The sequence below is a fragment of the Mus musculus genome, chromosome 15, assembly GCF_000001635.26.
Source record: "Mus musculus strain C57BL/6J chromosome 15, GRCm38.p6 C57BL/6J".
NCBI classification, from domain to species: Eukaryota; Metazoa; Chordata; class Mammalia; order Rodentia; family Muridae; genus Mus; species Mus musculus.
The window spans coordinates 100,961,017-100,985,344 of NC_000081.6; the positions used below are offsets into that span (position 1 = coordinate 100,961,017).

General features: G+C 46.9%; 1 protein-coding gene across 12 annotated transcripts in view; it reads left to right on the forward strand.

The window, feature by feature from the left end:
* Nucleotides 1–24,328, forward strand: part of Scn8a (sodium channel, voltage-gated, type VIII, alpha) — a 176,076-nt gene that overhangs the window by 91,154 nt on the left and 60,594 nt on the right. For 7 of the 12 annotated variants that reach the window (XM_017316515.2, XM_017316519.2, XM_017316516.2 and 4 more), the window contains exons 7-12: nucleotides 8,005–8,226; nucleotides 9,188–9,251; nucleotides 10,504–10,645; nucleotides 11,738–11,944; nucleotides 13,407–13,700; nucleotides 22,673–23,059. In XM_017316515.2, the coding sequence (XP_017172004.1) occupies nucleotides 8,005–8,226; nucleotides 9,188–9,251; nucleotides 10,504–10,645; nucleotides 11,738–11,944; nucleotides 13,407–13,700; nucleotides 22,673–23,059 (1,316 nt within the window). The remainder of the gene's footprint in view (nucleotides 1–8,004; nucleotides 8,227–9,187; nucleotides 9,252–10,503; nucleotides 10,646–11,737; nucleotides 11,945–13,406; nucleotides 13,701–22,672; nucleotides 23,060–24,328) is intronic. The other 5 variants (XM_006520656.2, XM_006520651.2, XM_006520655.2 and 2 more) reach the window with 1 other exon arrangement.

Genomic DNA, 24,328 nt, shown 5'->3' on the forward strand with positions numbered 1-24,328 from the left:
TGCAGCAGCTGGACCACCATGTCTCTCCTTTCCCTTTCCCCTTGGTCTCTCTGCTCCTCTGGCCCCTTTAACACGATTCCATGTTCCTGCTCATCTCCCCAGCACACCCTGCGAGGCATCTGTCTCTTTATGTTCTTGTGATCTCAAAACTTCTCTTCCAGAATTAAATCGGAAAGCTGTGTTCTGTTCACTAACTGGGGCAGCAGATGCTCTCCCCAGCCTGGCTCATCACTGCTGTTCTTGTCTCTGCTGTAGGGTTAACTTTCAAGCCGGGAATTTCTGCAAAGTAATTCCTGTCAGGTTACTTAATACTCTGTAGCGTGTGTGCATGCGTGTGCATGTGTAAATATGTAGTGTCTATAGCATAGGGCCTGGTCCACAGCAGTGCTGCATAAATGCTTGTACTAGAAGCACTTACCGTAAAAGCCCAATAAAAGGTCTATGTCCAAGCTTCACGGTCTGAGGTAGATTCTCGGATTACTATTCCCATAAGTGACCCCTCCCCACGCCCCCCCCCCCCCCGAGTCGAGCTTTGGGAAGCTAACTGTGATGAAAAACTAACTTTAACTATAGTAAAGCTAGCAGTCCTGTCAGTGACAAAGCTTTTTCTCGCTGTTAAGCATTTCTGAGGGAAACCCAGGTGTTGGCATCTTCTGTAGAATTCGGAACTTGTCTGTCATTCCCTGGAGGGCTGATGTCCTGTTCCTGTAAGCTATCCATGTTTCCTTCCAAGGTGGGGCCACCTTGTGTACATCAGTGGATCAGCAGCTATCTCTTGCTTAAAAAAAAAAAAAAAAAAAAAAAAGTCAAAGTTACTTTGCTCCCAGGTTGCAGAGCTGGGACACAGTAGCTCTCAGTAAACACTAAAGTCATGTACACAACCACGTCAGAAGGATTTTCCGCTCTCCCCCTTCTCCCATTAGCCATTTGGATCTTAGGCTTTTCCTGAAGCGGTTAGGGCTATGAAAGGAAGCCTGGGCATATCGGTCACTTTTCAGGCTTTCGTGACAGACTGTCTGATGAAAGCAACCGAAGGAGGGAGGGTTCGTGTTGCATAGAGAAGTGCAGTCCATCATGTGAGCAGGTATGGCGGCAGGAACATGGGGCCACTGGTCACACGGGTACACAGCTAGCGCGATGCTCCCTGATGCTCGATGCTTGCCACGCCGCTGGCCTTTGTGTTTAGTGCAGGACCCTAGCTCGTGGAATGGCCACACCCAACCCTGAGGGTAGACTTTCTGCACCTCATTGAAACCTGCATGGACACCCTCTCGGACACGCCCCAGAAGCTTGTCTCTTAGCAATTCCAAACCCTGTCAAGTTGACAGTCCAGATTAGCTGCTTCAGAGGGTAACCAGGAGTTGACACAACACGGAGCCTGTAAGATCTCGTGGCAATCTCTGCAGCTCAGCTCTCATGTGAGAAATGCTTGCCGAGAGCCTTCACCCCATCTTGTCCTGGTTAGCGTTTTGCTTTTGTTTTTGTTTTTTTCAGTTTTACATCTTGGTAGTTGTTTTGAATGTGTCAGGTCAGCCAGGATTCTATTAGTACACGCCAACCTTTTGTATAAGAAGTCTTTCCCCAAGAACCTCCGTGGCACTTACAAAAGACCAATCTCACATTCTGACCCTACTTATTTGATGGCTCAAGATTGGGCAGACAGGCCACTTGTGGCTTCTTCTTTGCTTCGAAGGCATCATCTTGGAGAACGGTGCATACCTCTGTGCTGAGAGAGCCATTGTTTTGGGGGCAGAATTGGTGAGGTTCCCCCTGACATGGAGCTATTCTGCTGGGAAGTTCACATCTTTCTTTCTTAATTTTGTTTTGTTGTTGTTTTTGAGACAGGGTTTCTCTGTGTAGCCCTGGCTGTCCTGGAACTCACTTTGTAGACCAGGCTGGCCTCGAACTCAGAAATCCGCCTGCCTCTGCCTCCCAAGTGCTGGGATTAAAGGTGTGGGCCACCACTGCTCTCGCTTTTTATTCAGTGGCGGCCAGGGCAGAAAGTGATCATCTGTTGACTCCATCGGAAGTGTCACCTAACACCTGCCCTGATCTCAGGAGTTCTCCTGGAGAGGACCCTTCCTTCACCTTGGTCAGACCTGGAGCGAGGGAGAACTGCAGCTCTGGGTGCTGTGGTGGGCTCCCAGGCGAACCTGCAGCTCCCAGTGCTAAGACATACTGCTGTCTTCAGAGTTGTGGGTCTGCCTTATACTTCTCTTGGACATTTCCTTTCTCTATGTTCATTTCTGTTTCTTCCATTCCTTCCCAGTGAGTTCAGGTAGCAAACAGACAGTGTGAGTGGCTTTTTCTTCCTGCCCAGTTTTCCCAAAGCCTTTTCTTTAAACGTATACATTGCATACGTGGCAGCTTTTCCTGCTTAGCGGCAGGGTAGAAAGATGCTTTAAGACTATAGTCATTGATGGTTTGGTTTTATTTATTTATCTTTGTAGTTTGTGTACTTTGTGACAGGGTTTCTCTGTGTAGCCCTGGCTATACTAGAACTCACTCTGTAGACCAGGCTGGCTTCAGCTCAGAAATCCGCCTGCCTCTGCCTCCCGAGTGCTGGGATTATATAGATTATATAGACTTCTATTATATAGATTATATAGACTTCTATTATATAGATTATATAGGCTTCTTCCACCACCACCAGGCTGATTGTTTCTTTTTAAACATTCAAGTTTTAAATCTTGTTGCTTTTGTGTTTCTCTTCCTCTATGTTGAAAATATTAAGGAAAAATAACCAAAAGTAATAGTGGTCCTAGGTGGAAAAAGAAAAAGAGAGAGCCAGCATCCCCAGGCAGAAAGTGAACGAGGCTTGCTTTACTCCTGGGACTAGCCGGACTGATGGGCACTGGGGGCTCTCCTTTCTTTTTTTAAAAATTTTTTTGAAGATTTATTTATATTATGTATATGAGTACACTGTAGCTGTCTTCAGACACATTAGAAGAAGTATCAGATCCCATTACAGATGGTTGTGAGCCACCATGTGGTTGCTGGGAATTGAACTCAGGACCTCTGGAAGAGCAGTCAGTGCTCTTAACCACTGAGCCATCTCTCCAGCCCGGAGCTCTCCTTTCTGTCTGGCCGAGAGTGATTCCAACATTCATTTCGTGAGAAATCAGCTCACATGGCTTCAAACTGCTTACACGTCTCAACCTGAGCAGCAAATGGGAATTTGAATTAACTTTATGAGTAATTGGACCTCCATAGCCACAGATTGTTCCCAACATGCATGGCTGCTTCTCTGGACACAGCACACAGGTGGCTTTATTAATTTGCTCAGGGGATTTCTGGTTATTGCGCACAGTGACAGAAGGGACCAAAGGTGCCTTTGGACGTAGAGTGGAGTAGAAGCCTGCAGTGCCAGCTTCCCCTATTTCTCCAGACCCCTAAAGTACCCAGCCGCCTCTCCGGAGGCTGTCCTTCGTACCTTGAGTCCTCCTGTCCTTTCAAGGTCTGTGGTAAATGTATGAACCTCTGTGAGGGTACATGCTGATGCTGGTTAACGCTAGCCTCTCGGGAGTTCTTGTGGTCCAATTTGCCCCCACGTGGCTTCTTGCGTGCTCTGTTGTGTAGGAGTCGTTTTGAAGGCGCATTCTGCTCTGATTTGGATAACCAGCTTTTCAGGGTCTTGCTTGTTCTGCTGTGTGGTGCTGTGAGCCAACAGAAGAGGCAGGGCAGCTTCTCTTGACAGCCGGGGCAGTGGCAGTCTACATACTCTGCACAGGCTCACCAGGTCATGAATTCCACCAGGAGTCTTGTGTCTCTGCCGACCGCTGCTTTTGGTGGTTAACTGTATGTTCTCCATGAGCAACCACACCAGGCAACCTGGCTACAATACTGTTGACAGCTCTGCAAATTCGGTGGCTCTGTTATCAGCCCCAGGGAAAGAGGAATTGCCAGTGAGGCCAGTGTACAGCTCGGTGGACTGTCTAGTGCTAAGGACCTGACCAGCACTGCTCTGTAATGTGTCCTCATCCTGCACACCTGGTGTCTTCCTGCACACCTGGTACCTTCCTCCTGCACACCTGGTACCCTCCCCCTGCACACCTAGTGCCCTTCCCCTGCACACCTGGTGCCCTCCCCCTGCACACCTGGTACCTTCCTCCTGCACACCTGGTGCCCTTCCCCTGCACACCTGGTGCCCTCTCCCTGCACACCTGGTACCTTCCTCTTGAACACCTGGTGTCCTCCTGCACACCTGGTGCCCTCCTCCTGCACACCTTGTGCCCTTCCCCTACATACCTGGTACCTTCCTCCTGCACACCTGGTGCCCTCCCCCTGCACACCTGGTGCCCCCCTCCTGCACACCTTGTGCCCTTCCCCTGCATACCTGGTACCTTCCTCCTGCACACCTGGTGCCCTCCCCCTGCACACCTGGTGCCCCCCTCCTGCACATCTGGTACCTTCCTCCTGCACACCTGGTGCCCTTCCCCTGCACACCTGGTGCCCTCCCCCTGCACACCTGGTACCTTCCTCCTGAACACCTGGTGTCCTCCTGCACACCTGGTGCCCTCCTCCTGCACACCTTGTGCCCTTCCCCTGCATACCTGGTACCTTCCTCCTGCACACCTGGTGCCCTCCCCCTGCATACCTGGTGCCATTTCTCAGTCCTTTCCCCTGTGCCATCCTCTCTTTTCCTTTGAGATCTGGATGAGAATCTTGGAGAGCACTTTGCAGATGACTGCTGCTGTTCGTGTGACTTAGAGATTACTCTCGCCTAATTAAGATTTATTTCTCTGAGCCTCTATGCAGTACAAGCAGCCGAAATGTCATCCCCGGCTAAGTTTCCACTTTAAACTTTAAGCTAAACAAACTCACCAGCAAGACAATCTAAGCCTCAGATGTCAGAGCACTTGAGGAAAGTGTCTTTAGTTTTGTGGACTCCTGTTTGCAGATTTCCTCAGCTGTGACGCCTGGCTGATGGAGAAGGGATAGCAAGACACCGGCTTGTGAGGATTCAGGCCCATCTCTAGGAAGTGAGCACCAGGCCTGGGACAGGAGCTCTTCTGGAAAGCTTCAGGCTCCAGTCAGGCACCTCTGAGGCAAGCAGAGCGCAGAGCCAGAAGACCCCAGAGACCCGAGAGACCGGAGAGTTCTTTGTCTCTGCCTCTCTCTCTCCACATGTCTGTTTCTTTCCTTCTGAGTACAAATCCCTCTACGTTCTTAATCACTCTTTAAATGACCCAGAAGGGCTGCTGCAAACTCTCAGTTTTATGTTAGTATTTCTGCCACGTGACCAGATAACTGTTTCTTGTCCTGCTCCAGGTCCTTATAGGAAAGGGTCTGGGTTTAGGTCAGACGACCACGCTGACATCCACAACTCCCAAGAGAGAGTCACCTTGTACAAACAAAGCTGCTGAAAGCACACTGGCAGGGAGGGAGCTGCTTAGAGCGCGTGGCCTAGAATTTCTTCTTACATAGACTTGGAACACCCAAAGATTCCCACCCTGGCAAACCAGGTCAGACTCGTGGTGAAATTATGTGATTAATTGAGTGAATTGTTTTATCTGTTAACGAGCGCTCTTGTTTGGTGTACTTTGTGGTTTCAAACTCTTCTTGCGATTGTAAACAGCAGCGTTGTCAGGGGCATTAGATGATCACCACTGCTCAGACAGGTGCCTGTCTGAAGTCTTTGGAGGAGGGAGCTGCGTAAGATCTCCATCAAAAAGAATTGCAGGGAAAGAAACATGGCAGCCATTCTTCACGACTGCCCAGTTGTCCTGTTCCAGTCTCTGTTCAATAGCTTAGACGCCCAAACTTGAATTTTAATTCCCGGGTAGGCCTGTTCCAATCCAGTCAAAATATAATGAGGAATTCCCATTCTCCAGAAGTGGTGTGGAGATCAGTTTCATAACTCGGGGACCGTTCTTGACGCCTGCCTTCTCCTTGGCGTGCCTAGCTGCACGATCACATGCCTCGGGTACAAATGATGGTTTGACGTCTTTTGCATGGGCAAGCCAAGCTCATTCTCCTTGGCGCTCCTGGAACCTGGGCAAGCTCGCTCCCCCTGGGCGCGATAGCCTACAGCCTGGAGGAAGGCCATGCTGGAAGAAGGCTCAACCCCTGCACACTTTTCCCTTAGGTGCCATTCTGGTTAGGTAGAAAGAAAAGAAGAGAGAAGGAAGAACGAGTCTCTGTCATCTACTCTCTCAGCAGACATTTAAGTGTCTGTCTGGGGCCAGGTCCTCTCCTAGACTAGGCGCAACATCCTTTGCTGCTATCGGCCTCAGGAAGAAGAGTCTGCAGAGCTTACCTCTGAGCATCTAGATAGTCCCTTGCAAAATACAGTGGGCAAAAAAGCACACTCAAACGCCCATTAGATAGATCATCACCACAAGGGCTGAGCCCTGAGCAGTGGCTTTATCCCAACCAAGTCTCTTCAAGGGGGGCACTAGATGTGTAACAGTAACACATCACACGTGCTCTGGGTCATACCCTGCATTAGATGTTTCTCCTATTATTTCACTTAAATATCACGACGGTTCCATGAGATCAGAATTGCAGATCTCTGTAGACAAATAACCCGAGGCTCAGACAGTGATTGATCGTAATCACTGTGTACCAGGTGCTGTTAAGTTTGCCGTATCAAACTCACCCAGCCCTCACAACATCTGATAGCCAGCCATGATAATCTCTTATTTACTTTTTTATTTGTGGTGGTGCTGGGGACGGTGCCAGGGCCTTGCCTGTGCTGGGCAAATGCTCTGGCGTCTGGCACAACCTCTTGAAATTATCCTTTTAAAGGTAGAAATGCTGAGATCCCAGAGCCTGAGTTGTAGCGTCCAGGTGATATGTGTAAGTAGCACGCCTGGTTAGACTCAGCCACGACCCACCCAGCTACGGCAGGCATGCTCACATCAGCCTTCCCCGGGGTGCCCAAAGTTGATCAAAGCTGAGCACCTCCCTGAGGCTGGTGTGTGAAGGCTCAGAGACTCCTCTTGCTCATCTTGTATACCGCAGGAGTCTTGGTGTTTTGTGGGCTGTGTCCTATGTGTCCTGCTGCTGGGCACACTGAGAATTGCCACACACAGACGTTTAACTCAAGCAGTGTAGACTGTATTTTGTGTGCTGTCCGTCACTGACTTCTCCCTAGGCCGTGTGGAAGCGGCCGCCTTAAGGTTTAAATTTAAACATGTTGTCTCACATTTAAACCTCAGGTTGGGACTGGCACGATATAACTCCTTCAGAGAGCATGCGCCCAGCGTGCATGAAGCTTTGAGTCCAATTCCCAGCACCAACCAACAAAATAGAATGACAAAACCTCACCTGACAATGAGTTGCAAGCGTTTTGTTTCTAATCGAGGACACAAGGAGATGAGTATAGCAAGCAGGGATTGCAGACTGTAAAACCTGTATTGATAACAACCTTTTCAATACATGGACATCTCGAGAGCTCACCAGAAGTCCTTGCTTCTTCTTGGCTTATAGACTATCCAACGAATCCCTCTCCAGCTTGCCGGCCTCCTTAATTAATCCGTTTACTCAACAAACATTTATCGTGGGTTAGTTGTTATAGATAAGAGTGCGGACAAGACGGAACCCCCCCCCCCCCAAAAATAGCCATGACAAAAGCTACAGGGGAGATAGAAGGCTCTCTGCTAAATCCACAGCTATGGTGGGAGAGGCAGGCGAGCTGAGAGGCAGGAAGGGGCTTCCCAGGGAAGGGGGAGTTATGTGGAGAGGCTGAGGGAAGGGGTGGAGCCTCTAGGAGGAGGGGCCAGCAGATGTGAGGCCCCTGGAGAGCGAAGGGGAAAGGGGCCACTGAGCTAGAAGGTGCAGCATTTTTAAATTCTTTTTTAAAGGATGATTGAGTTAGAAACGGATACTTCTAGAAAGCGATACTTCTTCCTACTCGTTATTACTCCGTGTAAAGATGCAGTGCCCGTATTTCAAGTGGTGGTCCTCTGGGGAGAGTAGAGCTAGGACCAAGAGAGGGAGGCCAGGGAAAGTAGGCAGGACCTTAGATTGACTCTGGCTCTGGGGGCTCTGTCTCTTCAGGCCTGAAGACAATCGTGGGCGCCCTCATCCAGTCTGTGAAGAAGCTGTCAGACGTGATGATCCTGACGGTGTTCTGCCTGAGTGTCTTCGCCCTGATTGGCCTGCAGCTCTTCATGGGGAACCTTCGAAACAAGTGTGTCGTGTGGCCCATAAACTTCAACGAGAGCTATCTGGAGAACGGCACCAGAGGCTTCGACTGGGAGGAGTATATCAACAATAAAAGTAGGTGTCCCTCCTCGGCGAGAGGGAAGCGTCACCCCAGGTTCTGGTCAGACCCCACCAAAAGAGCTACCAAAAAGTGGTCCGGCCCAGAGAGGCACAGCGCAGCGCAGCCAGATGGAGCTTGGAAAGCCATTCCCTTGTCTCCGAGGCAGAACTGCACAGGAGCTCTCAAGCCTGCTGTTACCAGTTTTATCTTATTTTATTTCATTTCGAGACACATGTGAAACTACTAGTCACTCGAGAGAAATAAAAATCAATTAAGTCGCCACAAGGAAGTGTTGCGAAGGAGAACTCAGGGACGGCACCTTCCGATTAAAAGTAGGGCACGGTAACTAATGACTAGTGCGGAGTTTGGGAACATACTGATAAAAATATTACAAGGATAAAAGGGCAAACCGTGTAAAGGGATGCCGATCTCTGAAACTTACTTTAGATCGGCGTTTTTCAGCCTAGGGGTCAAGACCCCCGGGGAGGGTCACATTCCCCCCCCGGGGGGTGGGTCACATATCAGACATCCTGCAATCAGATATTTACATCATGAGTCATAACTAGCAAAATCACAGTTATGAAGTAGGAACGAAATAATTTTATGGTTGGTGGTCAGCACAACATGAGGTGTTGCAGGCACTAACGGGCCACCGTGTTAGGAAGGTTGAGAACCACCCACCGCCTAAGACCCTCTGACTCAGCAGCAGAAGCGGGCATGTGGAGCTGAGGCAGGGGAGTCAAGTGCTCGTGGGTGCAGCGTCACCTCAAGGGCTTTAGGGCGGCTCCTAGTTCTAGCCAGAGTACAGGAGATCATTAATGGGAGGAGTTCTCCTTAGCTTCCTGCTGCTGGGAAAGACTTATCTGAGCTAAAATCAATAGTGGCTTCTGCCAGTAACGCTGAGGCGCACGTAACCGAATTCTCCCGTTGACCAGAATCTGCCTATTCATTTCCTGTCTCTTCCCACTTTTCTAGCAAACTTTTACATGGTCCCTGGCATGCTAGAACCCTTGCTCTGCGGGAACAGCTCTGACGCCGGGTAAGTAGCTCACCGACTCCTGTTGTTCTTAACGTGCTGATTGCCAGCTGGATCTACACGGGCAAGAGTCTCCCTTTCTTTGTGCTCACGTACTGGGCCCTACCCGGTCTGACCTATCGGCAGAACCAGATTCTCTTTCTGTTTCATATTTGACCCTCCAAAGTTGAGATTTCCCTGGAAAGTGAATGTGCCAGCAATCTCAAACTAAAATCACAGGTGCGGAAAGATCAGGGGTTCTCTGAAGCACAAGCAGCTTTCCTGGCTCTTGTGCACCCTCTCGTCCTACACTGACACGGTTAATGTAACAAGGTTAATGTAATGTAACAAATGGAACAAGGGCTCTGTCTTGGTGAGAGGTTAAGTCCAAGGATGGCCCACAGTGTACTAGCTCCGACACGGTACAGGAAGGGATAGCGGCCAAGATTACAGTCTCGTGCCTGCAGCTTCTGGCCAACCCATTTAGGTCTTCCTCATCCGTGACACAGATTTAATTGACTACGCTCTCTTCCTCACAGGGTTACTATGAAGGGCCTGTTAAGGGCCGTGCATGCAAGTATTTCATAAGCATACTAAGGTGCTAGTGTCTCACTGAGTGCATTGGTTCCGTAGTATCTGCTTTTTAATATTATCCTGACAACTGGAAAGCGAGTTATATTTTGTAATGAGGGGGCTGGAGAGATGGCTCAGTGGTTAAGGGCTCTGACTGCTCTTCCAGAGGTCCTGAGTTCAAATCCCAGCAACCACATGGTGGCTCACAACCATCTGTAATTAAATCAGATACCCTCTTCTGGGGCGTCTGAAGACAGCTACAGTGTACTTACATATAATAAATAAATTTTAAAAAATTATAATGAAACAGACACTAGCAATTACATTAAAAAGAGGCATCATGACAGGAGTCCAAAAGCAGGAGAAAGTATATACCTGTTTCTCTCAAGGGCATGGGATAGATGGGTTTGTGTAATCTATTATCATTGAGGTCCGGACTGGGTGGGGTTATTTTGAAAAATGCTGAACTTCCTCCCCATGTTTGTGTGTGTGTGTGTGTGTGTGTGTGTGTGTGTGTGTGTTTATATGCACACATATGCATTTGTGTGTGGGTATGTGTGTGTGTGTGTGCATACACACATGTGGATGTACGCATTTGTGTGTATCTTTTGCCAGGAATGAAATCTAGGGCCTTGGAGTTACAAGGTAAGTCCTCTTGCACTGAGCTGTGTTCCATTCCCGTTGTGTCCCTTTCCTTCTTCAGGCAATGCCCAGAGGGGTTCCAGTGCATGAAAGCAGGAAGAAATCCCAACTACGGCTACACCAGCTTCGACACCTTCAGCTGGGCCTTCCTGGCACTGTTCCGCCTCATGACTCAGGACTACTGGGAGAACTTATACCAGCTGGTGAGTACACTGGGGTATGGCAAGCTGGGGACTTTCTGTGCGACACACCCATACTGCAGACATTAAGTATGATCTGGGAACGGCGTTTCTCGATCCCTCGGGATGGATGAATTCAGCCAGCTCTTAGCCCAGTTTCTTGACTGTTTAGTCAGCTGTGGAAGCTGACACCCCGACCGCCTCAGAGCGCCTGCTTCCTCTCAGGTTGCTCTCCGCAGTGTGCATCTTCTTTTGGACTTCTGCTGTCAGCACGTTTGTTTAAGAAACAGCAAACACTTGTTTGTGCAGGGCCCCTTCCTAGGTGCTTAAATGATGGGGTCTCTCTCCAGAGGACCTTGAAGTATGACTTATCAATATTTTTAGAGCCATACTGCATTTGGTCTTGTTCAGGTGTGTGGTCCCCATTCCAAGATGACTTCATTGTCTTGTAACTCACAAGTCATAATGAGGGAACTGGTGGCGCTGATTTGCTAACCTTAGAAGTCCTGACAAGCCACTGCATTTGTCTCTGGCTGATGATGCTGGTTGGTTAGAGGACAGAAAATAACTCTCCCTCTGCAAAAAGGAGCCTCTTTAAGAGAAGCTTCAGTTTCCAATCCCCAAGTCAGTCCTTACTGTTGAGCATAACAGACACAAAATCCCACTAAGTGCTTGCTGACTGAAAGACTCAAGATGAGCCAGGCCTGTGGTGTAGGTTAAGATCCCCGTGCTCAGGAGACGGGGGTGGGGGAGGGGGTATGGGGGTGTGGGGTGGGGGGGGTGGGGGGTGGGGGTGGAAGGAGGTAGGAAGGTCACTGGGGAGTTTGAAACCAGTCTGATTTACATAGCAAGCTCCATGCCAGCCAGGGCTACATTGCAAGACCTTTTCTAAAACAGACAGGCAGACAGAATATTTTTCTGTGAAAGCAAAATACAAGGAGACATTCTTCTACAATGGAAGTGAGAGATAAGCAATAGGAAGACATTTGACCACTGGGATATGGAGTGGGAGCAAGGTACCATGCAAGGAAACTCTGAGCCCCCCCCCCCCCAAGCCGGCATCAGTCCCTGCTGAGGAACCCGGCTCACACTGAGAACGTGGCCTTCCTCTTTCAGACCTTACGAGCGGCTGGGAAAACGTACATGATCTTCTTTGTCTTGGTGATCTTCGTGGGTTCTTTCTATTTGGTGAACTTGATCTTGGCTGTGGTGGCCATGGCTTACGAAGAGCAGAACCAGGCAACACTGGAGGAGGCAGAGCAGAAAGAGGCAGAGTTCAAGGCGATGCTGGAGCAGCTCAAGAAGCAGCAGGAGGAGGCGCAGGTGAGTGGGCAGCCCTGCGTGCCCCGCCTTCTTCCGGGTCTCAGAGGCTAAGGCTCCCACTGATTGGCTGATTGCCAGTGCACACGCTCTTTTATTGACTTTCTCAACTCAGCATTCAACTCCTGTGGTGACTGGAAGCGAGCGACAAGCAGTTTCTGCTGTGGCACTGTCTGGTTTGTTTATTGGCTCAGGGTTGGAGACTGAACACAGAGCTTCGTGCATCTGTGCACTGGGCAATACCCCACACCTACCCACTTTCTGATTAGAGAAACACTGGGATACCCTTGATGGGTTCACTATGGCCAGAGAATATTATTTCTAACTTAAAACAAAATACAGGGGCCTGGGGAGAGAACGCAGACAGTGAAGTGCTTGCCACAGAAGGGTGAGGACCCAAGTTGATCCCCAGAATCCACACAAAAAGCCAGACATGGTGGCTCCCTGAAGCCGTGTCCATAGGTGGAAATAGGTGGGTCCCAGGGGTCCTGGCCAGCCAGCCTAGCCTACTTAGTGAGTTCCAGGCTAGTGAGAGACCCTGTCTCACAAAACAAGGTGAGTGGAATCCTGGGTTGACCTCTAGCCTCAACCATATACATTTGCACACACACATATACACACATACACACAGGCACACACACACAAATACACACACATACAAATACACACACATAGAAATACACAGACACACAAAAATACACACACATGCACACACAAATATATACAGATAGATACACACAAATATATACAAATACAGACAATACACAAAAAATACACACACATACACACACATATACACAACACACACATATTTAAGGAGGTGAGAGACACAGTGAGACGGCTCAGTGGGCGGTCACGGGAGCTTTCCACATGAGCCTGGTGACCTGAGCTTGATCCCCAGAATGCAAAAACTGACTTTATAAAAGTTGTCCTTTGATATCTGTATGCACACACATAGACACACTCCCACGCACATACATACAATAATAAATAGGTTTTAAACACTTAAAATGAAGATGTTGGCAAAAAATAAAACTTAGAAACAATTTGTTATTCTATTACTGTTAATATGTAACTTCCTACTTGTATATATGAGTCACATGAGTCACACACACACACACACACACACACACACACACACATTGCAGTGTTTGCCCGCTACTGTGTAATATCGTTTCTAAGCCTTCATTTCCATTGTCACTCACTTCATCCTTTGGTATGAAGACAGCAGCCAGGTCCTTACCTGGGATGCTCAGAATAAATCTCCAGCATGCTCACCATGAGATGTGCTGGCCATCTTGGCCTGAGTACCAGGATGCAAGTTCACAGAGAGTGGAAGCAGCCAGTGCTGACCTCAGCCTCCTCCAGCAGGATGGGCTTCCCCATGTCCGTGTCTGTTAGTGTCTGATTGGGTGGCCCCAGATAATGCTTCTGACCAGGTCTATTGCTGTGGTCCCTTTCCTAGGCTGCTGCAATGGCCACTTCGGCGGGCACCGTCTCAGAAGATGCCATTGAAGAAGAAGGGGAAGATGGGGTAGGCTCTCCGAGGAGCTCATCTGAGCTGTCTAAACTCAGTTCCAAGAGCGCGAAGGAGCGTCGGAACCGACGGAAGAAGAGGAAGCAGAAGGAGCTCTCTGAAGGGGAGGAGAAGGGGGACCCCGAGAAGGTGTTTAAGTCAGAGTCGGAAGATGGCATGAGAAGGAAGGCCTTCCGGCTGCCAGACAATAGGATAGGGAGGAAATTTTCCATCATGAATCAGGTAAAGTCTGTGTATTGTCTCAAATAAACCAAGAGAGTCCCGCTTTCTTCATCCTGCTTGGCCTTGCAGCTCCCAGGCTCCTCCCCAGCACCTGTCCTTCCTCCCCCTGGTCAGACAGGCCCAGGGCTGTAGTCTCCTACTTGGCAGCCTTGCCTCACACTAGTGACTACTTCACACTAGCAAGCTGTAGGTCAAAACACCAGAAGGGACTTTTTCCCCTCCTAGTGGCCAAACTGCCCCATAACAATTGTGTGTGAGTGTTGCTAATGATAGCTGTTGTGAAAGTCTTAGGGGTAATTTATTTGAGCCTGTGTGAAAGCTTGTTATTTGGCACATGCTGATAATCCCAACACTCCAGTGGCTAAGGCAAGAGGATCCCGAGTCCAGAGCCAACCTGCAAAGCAAGCCCCTATGTCAGGAAAATAACACATGCTCCAAGCAGGAATGGATACCTTTAATCCTAGCATTCAGGAGGCAGAGGCAGGAGGATCTCTGAATTTGAGGCCTGCCTGGTCTACAAAGTGAGTTCCAGATCAGCCAGGGCTACACAGAGACCCTGCCTCAAAGAAAAGAACCCTGACTGCTCTTGCAGAGAACCCAGGTTCGATCCCTAGCTCCCACTTGGTAGCCCACAACCTAACTCCAATTCCAGAGGATCCAATGCCACCTTCTGCCCTCCATGAACACCAGGCATGCATATAGCACACAGACAGACAGACAGGCAGGCAAAACACACATGCACGTAAAATAAATAATAAAATTTCAAAATAAACAAATAATAAACACAAAGAAGAGTCTGGATGAAATCAGCATTTTTATAATGCCGGTAGACAAAAGACAGCAGTACCAGGTTACAGAGCGGTGTGCAGCAGGATAGCCTTGGCCACGGTCTTGGACAACGCGGAAATAGATGTAGTCGTTAGCGAGAAAGGGCACCTTATCCCTTATTCCGTGAGATCTCAGGAAATAGGCAAAGGTGGACAGGAAGATTCTCCTGACTGCTTTCATTTTTCCATATCATAGGAAATATAAAATCTTGTCAAAGGAAATGAGCTTGACTTGGACATTAGAGAAATAGTGACAATTTAGAATAGTTTAGTTAGGGGCTGGAGAGATGGCTCAGCAGTTAAGAGCACCGACTGCTCTTCCAGAGGTCCTGAGTTCAGTTCCCAGCAACCCCATGGTGGCTCACAACCATCTGTAATGAGATCCGATGCCCTCCACTGGTGTATCTGAAGACAGCTACAGTGTACTCATAAATAATATAAATAAATAAAATTTTAAAACAGAATAGTTTAATTAAAAAGAATGAGAGGATTTCCCTAATGAGGGTAATTCTGTCTGCTAATCAAGTCCTGGCTCCTTATCATCGAGTTCATGGAGTCGCCTGCACCAGCGTGCATACGATCATTCTCCAGTCTCAGTCATTGGACCCCATCAGGTGTCCACCAGTTATTTCACATATGTGACTGCTGGTTTCTGCCATGTGTGGAATTGTCCCATATGTAAATGTCCACATCACAGATGATCTTCACATCTTGCCGTGAAGAACTGTCTCCTGGTCCTTCCTCCCAGAGCAGAAATCTCCGCTCCATCTTTCCATCACATTGTACAAGCCTCCTTGTTGCTTTTTACTGTGTGTGCCTTCTGTCTATGCATTTGCTTATGTGCCTTCTGGCTATGTGCCTTCTATCTATGCATTTGTTTATGTGCCTTCTATCTATGCATTTGTTTAATGTGCCTTCTGTCTATGTATTTGTTTATGTGCCTTTCATCTATGATTTTTTAATTTTCATATCCTTTCTTCTACTCAAGTCCTAACCTCTGCTTTCATACCCATGGCTGTCATTCAGACACAGTTAGCCAAATGAACACAGGACTTGTAGAAACCTGATTTCCCTCCCTCTAGGATGCCATCATGGCCCACAGGCCACCTCTGCATCACCTTCACACCCCCCTTTTTCCTGGTCCTGCTCTCTTGGGGCCTGTGTCTGCAGCTTTGCTGTAGTTCTGTCCTTGTCTTGAGAGTATCACTGTGCTCCGCAATGGAAACCTCTCGGTTCCTAGGCTTGGCTGTTGGATACTCTCTGATTATCTATAGGCTTTAGCAGAGTCCCAGTGATTGCTCTCTCACTTAGGAAGTAAAACTGGGAAATAGAAAAAAAAAAAAAAAAGTAGATTGCTAGCAGACGTGGCTGACTATGTGCCAAGACTGGCTTTAGACTTAAACACCTCACACTAACAATGTTCTTTGCCCTGAGACTCTCTTGCTGTTTCTCTGACTGTATTGTGTTCCCAGCCGTCCTTCTTCACTGGTACACAGACATGGTTTAAGGGATTTTCAGTTTTCCACAGCACAGTTCAGGTATAGCTTCATTTCTTCTCCATTCTCATTGTTTGTTTGTTTGCTTGCTTGCTTGTTTGTTTGTTTGTTTGTTTGTTTTTCAAGACAGGGTTTCACTGTGTAGATAAATAGATGTCCTGGCTGTCCTCAAACTCACTCAGTAGACCAGGCTGGCCTCAAACTCACAGAGCTCTGCCTGTTTCTGCCTCCCAAATGCTGGGATTAAAGGTGTGCGCCACTATGCCTGGCTTGCTGTCATCGGACATCTCCCAAACCCTCGCTCTCCACTCATTTCTCTCAGTTTTCAGGACTCACCACACTCCCGTTACAGTTATCCTGAAGCTGTGCTTCTGTTTTGTAAAGTGTCTCCTGTTGTAGAAGTTCTCAGGTCTTTATGGTCTTAGAACATCTTTATATTTTTAAAAATTATCGAGGGGTCAATGAGAGGACTCAGTAGGTAAAGGACCTTGCTGCCAAGCCTGACCACATGAGTTCAGTTCCTGGAACAGACACGAATGGCTTCCCACAAGGTGCACACATGTGCACAGCAGCATACACACACACACACACACACACACGTAAATGTAAAAGTGACGGAGGGCCCCACATGGCTTTTTTCTTTAAAAATATTTTAGTCTATGTTATTAGGAGCTATATTTAAGAAAACTTATACATATTTATGTATTTTAAACTTCCACATGCTGATATACTAAACTCCTTTGCTGTTTTGTACCAACAGCTCTTAAACCATGCATGATGGTAGCACGCATTACTCTTTGCCAAACTTTGGTTCCCTGGCCTATGCAGAGCTTCCAAATGCTGGGGAAATCTTAGAAGCCTTCAAATATAGCAAAGCTGTCAGCCCACAGCTTCCCTCAGATGCTCGTGAGAAAATAAGAATAATTTAAAAAGTTATCATCTCAGCATTATCACCAAACAGTTTTGACCTGGCTGGGAGGCAGAGTGGTTAGGTAGGTCTCTAGAAGTCCTAGTATCACATTTTAAGAATCACTTTTGGAAAGAAAATGGTGAGGGAAAAATAAATAGGCTGTTTAAGACCATCTATCCATCTATCAACTACAAGTCATCTATCATCTATATATCGCCTATTATCTATCATCAATCTATCTATCATCCATCAATCATCTATCCTCTATCCATCTATCATCTATTTACCTATCATCTATCATCTATGTATCTATCATCTGTTATCTATATACCTACCTATCATTTATTATCTATCAACCTATCATCTATTATCTATCTATCATCTATCTATCTATCTATCTATCTATCTATCTATCTATCTATCTGTCATATTTCAAATATGGTCACATGCCTGTGGATGTCTACAGATTTATGTATGGAGAATGGAAAGGCCTGTCCCTTAGGTCCTTATGTATGGAGAATGGAAAGGCCTGTCCCTTAGGTCCTTATGTATGGAGAATGGAAAGGCCTGTCCCTTAGGTCCTTATGTATGGAGAATGGAAAGGCCTGTCCTTAGGTTCTTATGTATGGAGAATGGAAAGGCCTGTCCCTTAGGTCCAGAGCACCCGAGAGCTATTCTCCCAAGAAAAACCTATAGAAGGTCATATTTCTTAAGTAGCTATGATGTGACCATCTGAGAAGGGCCAGAAGCACTCACTTGGTTGACAAGAACAATTTTTAAAATAAGAAGCAAGACCTTCTCCTTTCATGAACCTGACTGGTCTCAGGAGTGAATAGAGCCATGGCCCTGAGACCCAATAGGTATTTTATTAAATAAAATTAAATTTTATCATCAAGTAAATAGAGTGTCTTTCTTTAGACAATGCACAAAGCAGTGTCAGTGGAACATGATCCAGTTGAGGGGTAACAGGGACCTGTGAGCATGGCCAGTTTGCAGTGTATAATCAGAGTATAAGCCATTGAAGCTAGTTATATCTACTATATAGAAAGCAGCCCAAGAGATATAAGGAGATGAAAATGGCATGAAGCTTGTAAGGGCCTTGTAGATGGTCCAAGGAGATTTAACAACTATAAAAAGGATGCCATACTCACAAAGAGGTGCTTGACACTGTGCAAGGGTTGGGGAAGTTAACAGGAAGAAGCCGAACAATGGGAAGGAAGAGAATTTAGACAACAGGAAAGGAGTGGTGTGGCAGCCACAGAGAAGGAAAGTCCTGTGGCAGGGTGGCTGCCTGGTGCACACTTGAAGGGCAGCAATGATATTAACGAAAACACCTCCCAATCCTGGAATAGGCCTTACTGCATCTCCTGATGTACAAATTGTTAAGGATGACTCTGGGAGCTACCAAAGGTGCTCCCGGTTTGCTTTGTCCATACGTCTTTCTAGTGAGGCTCTCAGATGCTTTGTGTCGCTGAGCAGTTTATTAAATTTCCCTTATATCTGGCCCCTATAGTTGCCTGTGAGTGTTCCTTCATGTGTGACTTAACCAACCCAAAGCTACTGTCCCTAGCTACTTCCTTTCTGTGCAAGCTAGTATTTCCCTTCCCTAAACCACTCCAGAGCTGAGTACCTAGCAGTCCAATACTATCTCCATAGCTCACATACACTCCACATTATTAAAATTCTCCAGTTTGGGGCTGTCTCAGACCTGCCTCTCCTGCTTTGACCATTCCCTCCTACAAACCACACCAGTGTGGTCCTGCACACGATGGATTGAGCAGCTGTCTGGGGCAGAGGCACAGACTCCTCTCACTGTGTCCTTTTGTTGGTGGTTATTGCTGAGGCAGGATCTTGATGTTATAGCCTAGTCTGATCACAAACTTGTGTGATCCTCCTGCCTCAGCCTTCTGAGTTCTGGAATGACTGCATGCACAGCTTTTGTTTTTATATTTTTTTTTAAGATTTATTTATTTTATTTATATGAGTTCACAGACACACCAGAAGAGGGCATCAGATCCCGTTACAGATGGTTGTGAGCCACCATGTGGTTGCTGGGAATTGAACTCAGGACCTCTGGAAGAGCAGTCGGTGCTCTTAACCGCAGAGCCATCTCTCCAGCCAGTGATTTTTATATCTTAAGACACCATCTTTCAGCCAGACATTTTTTACCAGACTGTCTGTGGTGAAGGATTAGTTACTATTTCCTCCAGTTGTTCATGAGCTGATACTATTGTAACATGTAACAACAATGAATTTCTAGAAATTATCATATTCTTTGGTGTTATGACAATGTTAATTGCCATAAAATTTCCTAGTGTGCATTTGTCTTACTGTAAGCCAGTAAGCTTTGTGCTAGCTTTGATCTGCAAAGGCTGCACTCATCACTCAGACTGAGTAGAACAAGCGCAGGAATCCAGTGAGGACGCACATGCACACGTGTAACACGCACACATGTAAGACAAGAAAAGGAAAGTAGAGAGGCCCGGATCTCCCTTACCAGCCCACAACTTGGGAGAAGGAAGTCTAGAGCTGACCATGTGTGTGCCCTCATAATGCCAGCGCTCATTCACAAACAGGATACAATCAGCATTATGGAATCTAACCGCAGTGTCATCCACTCTCACCACCAGGATGTGTCAGAATAGTAATGGAGGGTGCTGGGTCCTCCTTTAACATTTATTACTGAACAAGGCCTGTGTGTGGCATGCCACAAGCATTCCACAATGACTTTACCTTCACATAGGTGAAAATAACCTATGTATGATTCATGACTCTCTCTTTGTTTTTACTTTTGTTTTGTTTTTTTGTGGTACTGGGGGTAGAGCTCAGCCCCGTGTGAAACTCCAGCAAGCGCTGTAACAGGCTGTGCTTCCAGTCCTGATTTTGATTTTCTTGGTGTGATCCCCAGTGATAAAACTCAGATATGTCTCAGAAGTTTGTGGGTTTTAGAGGCAAGTCAGGAAAAGACCAAGCAGCAAGTGGAAGACACGGGTGATGTGCATTGAATTAGAATTCTTCAAAGAGAATGTAACCCATTTAGGGACAGAGGCTTTGTGCATTACAAAAAGAGAAGGGACCTAGAAACACTTTGGAACATAGAAGCAGAAATGAAATTCTGGACAGTCAAGGGCAAAATCCTGAACACAGCAGCCCTACCAGGGTTATTATTATTAACTGCGTATTGCAGTTTTCCTTTAATGTTTGCAATATGTATGCTATATTGACACAGTAGTCATTTTAGCAGAAAAGTAGGCCTAAACTCTGAGGCAAAAAACTCTGGCTACAGCTTTGAACTGTAAAATTTCCCTCAAAGCCTGGTGCCTTCCTCTTACAGAAGTTAGCTCGCCCTGGGCTTTGTCTCCCTTTCAGCACCTGAAGACTTAGGAACCAGATCTACCCGTGACCTACACAGAGCTGTGGCTGAGATCAAGCCCCGGGGCCCAAAGCTCCCCTGCAGTACCCTCCCCATGCCCCACCCTACCCCATCCCAGGTCAGCTTATGCGACTCCTTGCCCTAAGGATGTCAGCTGAAAGGAGTATTGAAAGCATTGGTGCCTACAAAGTCTTCTTTAAAACAGGAACCTTAACTACACCACAACACTTTCCTCCTATGCATCTATTAAGAGAAAAATAGTTATAATCAAATATTCTGAAATGCTGTAAATTCAGGATTGGAATTATTATGAGTGGCACACATACTTTTTCAAGTGAAAGCAAGTTTAATTTGACCACTTCCTTTGATATAGAAAACTACCTTTGTGGAATAGATCATATTTCAGACTCCCTTAAACTAATGACAGTAAATCTGCAGTCTTAAGACTCTGATACAATGTATTTAGAGCAGGTACTGTGAGACTGTAATACAATGTATTTAGAACAGGTACTGTGAGACTGTAATACAATGTATTTAAAGCAGGTACTATGAAACTCTGATACAATGTACTTAGAGCAGGTACTATGAGACTCTGATATAATGTATTTAAAGCAGATACCATGAGACTCTGATACAATGTACTTAGAGCATGCACTATGAGACTCTGATATAATGTATTTAAAGCAGGTAGCATGAGACTCTGATACAATGTACTTAGAGCATGTACTATGAGACTCTGATACAATGTATTTAGAGCAGGTACCATGAGACTCTGATACAATGTATTTAGAGCAGGTACCACGAGACTCTGATACAATGTATTTAGAGCAGGTACTGTGAGACTGTAATACAATGTATTTGAAGCAGGTACTATGAAACTCTGGTACAATGTACTTAGAGCAGGTACTATGAGGCTCTGATATAATGTATTTAAAGCAGGTACCATGAGACTCTGATACAATGTATTTAGAGCAGGTACTATTATAAAATTCTTTTGCTTTAAAATATCCACACTGTTGATAATTTAACATGGTTTTGCTTGTCCCTTTTTCTGTTGTGTTAGCCAGAGCTGCCTTAGAGTAAGAGTAGCACACAGTGTCCGAGAATCATTAATATCCCCCTTTCCAAGACCCTCAGCATTCAGGAAAGGGGCTGCTTCTAGCCAGGCAACACATTCACTAGCAAGTTCACCACGCTCCATGCTCAACAAAATGAAAAGGAGTGAGTTCATCATCTGGCAGGTCCTTAAAATACATCTGGCTGCACATCTGGCTGCTAGTCTGCAGTATGGTTTTCGGCATATAACTTGGAAGGAGTTCAAAGAATTGAATGACATTATAATACAATTCTTTCCAAGATAATATTTACATGAATAAGGGGCCCAACCCTTAAAATCGATTATTAGGAATGAGCGTGGGTGAGTCATAGCTTCCTCCCCTCATAAGTAACCCTGTCAACAAACGGGGAAGCGCGAACTTAAAAAACAAAACAAAACAGCCATCTCACTGAAAGGTGTGCATCAATAGCTACTTTTAAGTTAATTGCTTGTCAAATATACACTAGATAGATAGATAGATAGATAGATAGATAGATAGATAGATAGATAGATTGTGTTTGTGCGTGTGTGATCAGGTACATTCATAAAAACTATAATCTGAGAGAAATTGAAAAATATCTCAGGGACTCATCACCACAGAAGGAAGTTTTAAATTTTAGAGGCGCTTCTTTTGTTCAGAAAAGTATTCAGTGGTGATCAATAAAACACTTGTAAGCATAAACATGCACTTTCATAAAATTTTAGAGGGAGTGTGCAAAGAAAATATGCTGAAAGATAAAAATAAATGAAAAATTTGGTAGAGTCTTGAACATGTCAGTGCTGGGAAATAAATTATTTACAACGATTTAAATTCTGATTTTAAAAGGTGTTAGCTTGAAAGTAGAGGAGAGTCGGCTGACTAAACAGTGGTGTTTTCTAGTTCTATCAGAACTCCAGCAGGTTCCCATGGAGAGAGGGCAAGTTCTGATTTTGCTAGGTGGGCCATGGAGTCCCAAGTTGGGTGGCGTTAAATGCACATTCTGTGGGAGCTGGTCGTAAGCACAAGAAACAGTGATTTGCAAGCAGGGTCCATTGGAGATCCTGGGTATTTGGGCAGCGAGGTGTGATTAAGAGTAAGATGTTTGGTAACAGACCAACCTCCCACAGGACTTTCTGGGTCCCGGTGTGGCCAGAGGACAGCAGGGGCGCATTGGGCAGGGCCACATAGGGCAGGGGGAGGCCATGTCTCTGGGCCGTGGGGCTGCTTGGTCTTACTCCTCTCTTTCTCTTTCTCTCTCTCTCTCCCTCTCTCTCATCCCCCACCACCCAGTCGCTGCTCAGCATCCCAGGCTCGCCCTTCCTTTCCCGACACAACAGCAAAAGCAGCATCTTCAGCTTTCGGGGTCCTGGACGGTTCCGGGACCCCGGTTCGGAGAACGAGTTCGCAGACGACGAGCACAGCACAGTGGAGGAAAGTGAGGGCCGGCGCGACTCGCTCTTCATCCCGATCCGCGCCCGCGAGCGCCGCAGCAGCTACAGCGGCTACAGCGGCTACAGCCAGTGCAGCCGCTCGTCGCGCATCTTCCCCAGCCTGCGGCGCAGCGTGAAACGCAACAGCACCGTGGACTGCAATGGCGTGGTGTCGCTCATCGGGCCTGGCTCGCACATCGGGCGGCTCCTGCCTGAGGTGAAAATAGATAAGGCAGCTACAGACAGTGTAAGGAAGGACATGGTGGGCGGGGCTAGGCATGGCAGCCTCCCCTCCTGCAGCCTCCTGCCTGCCTTCCTGGCCTCGTGGGCTGCCTTCCCTTCTCTCCACTGTCCCTCCTCGGTTTCCCTTTACTCGACCTCAGTCTTCCCTCACTCCTTTCCGTAGTTTCTGCTTCATCTCCTCCTGCCTTTCCGGGCTCTTCCTAATTTACCTCTTTCCCTTTTCCTCCATCTAAACAAATCAGGCCGCCCTCTGCCCCTCCCTCTATACACACACGCTTTGATTGACTGCAGGACAGAATGAAAAATGACCATTTGCCACTACCAGTGAGTGACCTAGTCTGAGCTGGTTTGAAATCACTGCTTCTTTTCCGTCATCTTTTCCCGACTAGGAAAACAGCTTGGAATTTAAAGACTTTACTGTTTCAATTTAAATATATATTGTTTTTGAGTTATTTTCTGCCCCTATACAGGATGAGACATTTTTTTTTTTCCAAAGAGAAATGATCATACTTGATGCTGGGGTGGAAGTTGTACCAGACAAGCAAGCCAGGAGTGGTAACTGGACCCAGAGTATCAGAATGGATTGGAATGGGGAACTGAGGAGCCGGGAAAGTGGGAGGTTGGGGCACGAACACATGCTTTATGGGGGAGGAAGGAAAGAAAAGAAAGGCAGAAGATAAATTTAAGTGGAGTCGATTGTCAGGCTCTGGAGGAGGAACACATAATAGCTTCTAAGGGCTCAGTAACGGTTCCCTCTTTGGGAAAAGCCATCTCCACATTTCTTTAAATTCTAAGCTCTTTTTAAAAAGTTTTAAATTACTAGACCTCAGTAGTCCTAACCCTGCCTACTTCCAGCTTTTTAACGTCTGCAACTGGTGTGGGCCTCTTGAGGCAGCATGTTCTTCTAACGGTCTAACCCCTCTGTGCCTCTAACACAGCATGAAGACCATTAGCCCCTTAATTAGCATGGTGCATGTGGGAAAGGAAGCAGATCGTGGGCAAAATGTCTCTGGGTGATCTGTGTTAGGACTCTAGGAAGCTGTTGACTGTACAGATAAAGATCCGAAAGGACAGGGCTGGTATATGGAACTTAATGGAAGCAGAGGTATATCTGGCATGCCCATGGCTCTCCGTTCCCTCTAGCAGCACATGCTGGGGTGGAAGGAAATGGAAAAAAAGAATTCAAAAGTCGGTTTGAGTTGCCTCCCCTCTCTCTCTCTCTCTCTCTCTCTCTCTCTCTCTCTCTCTCTCCCCCCTTTTATTTAAAAGGAAA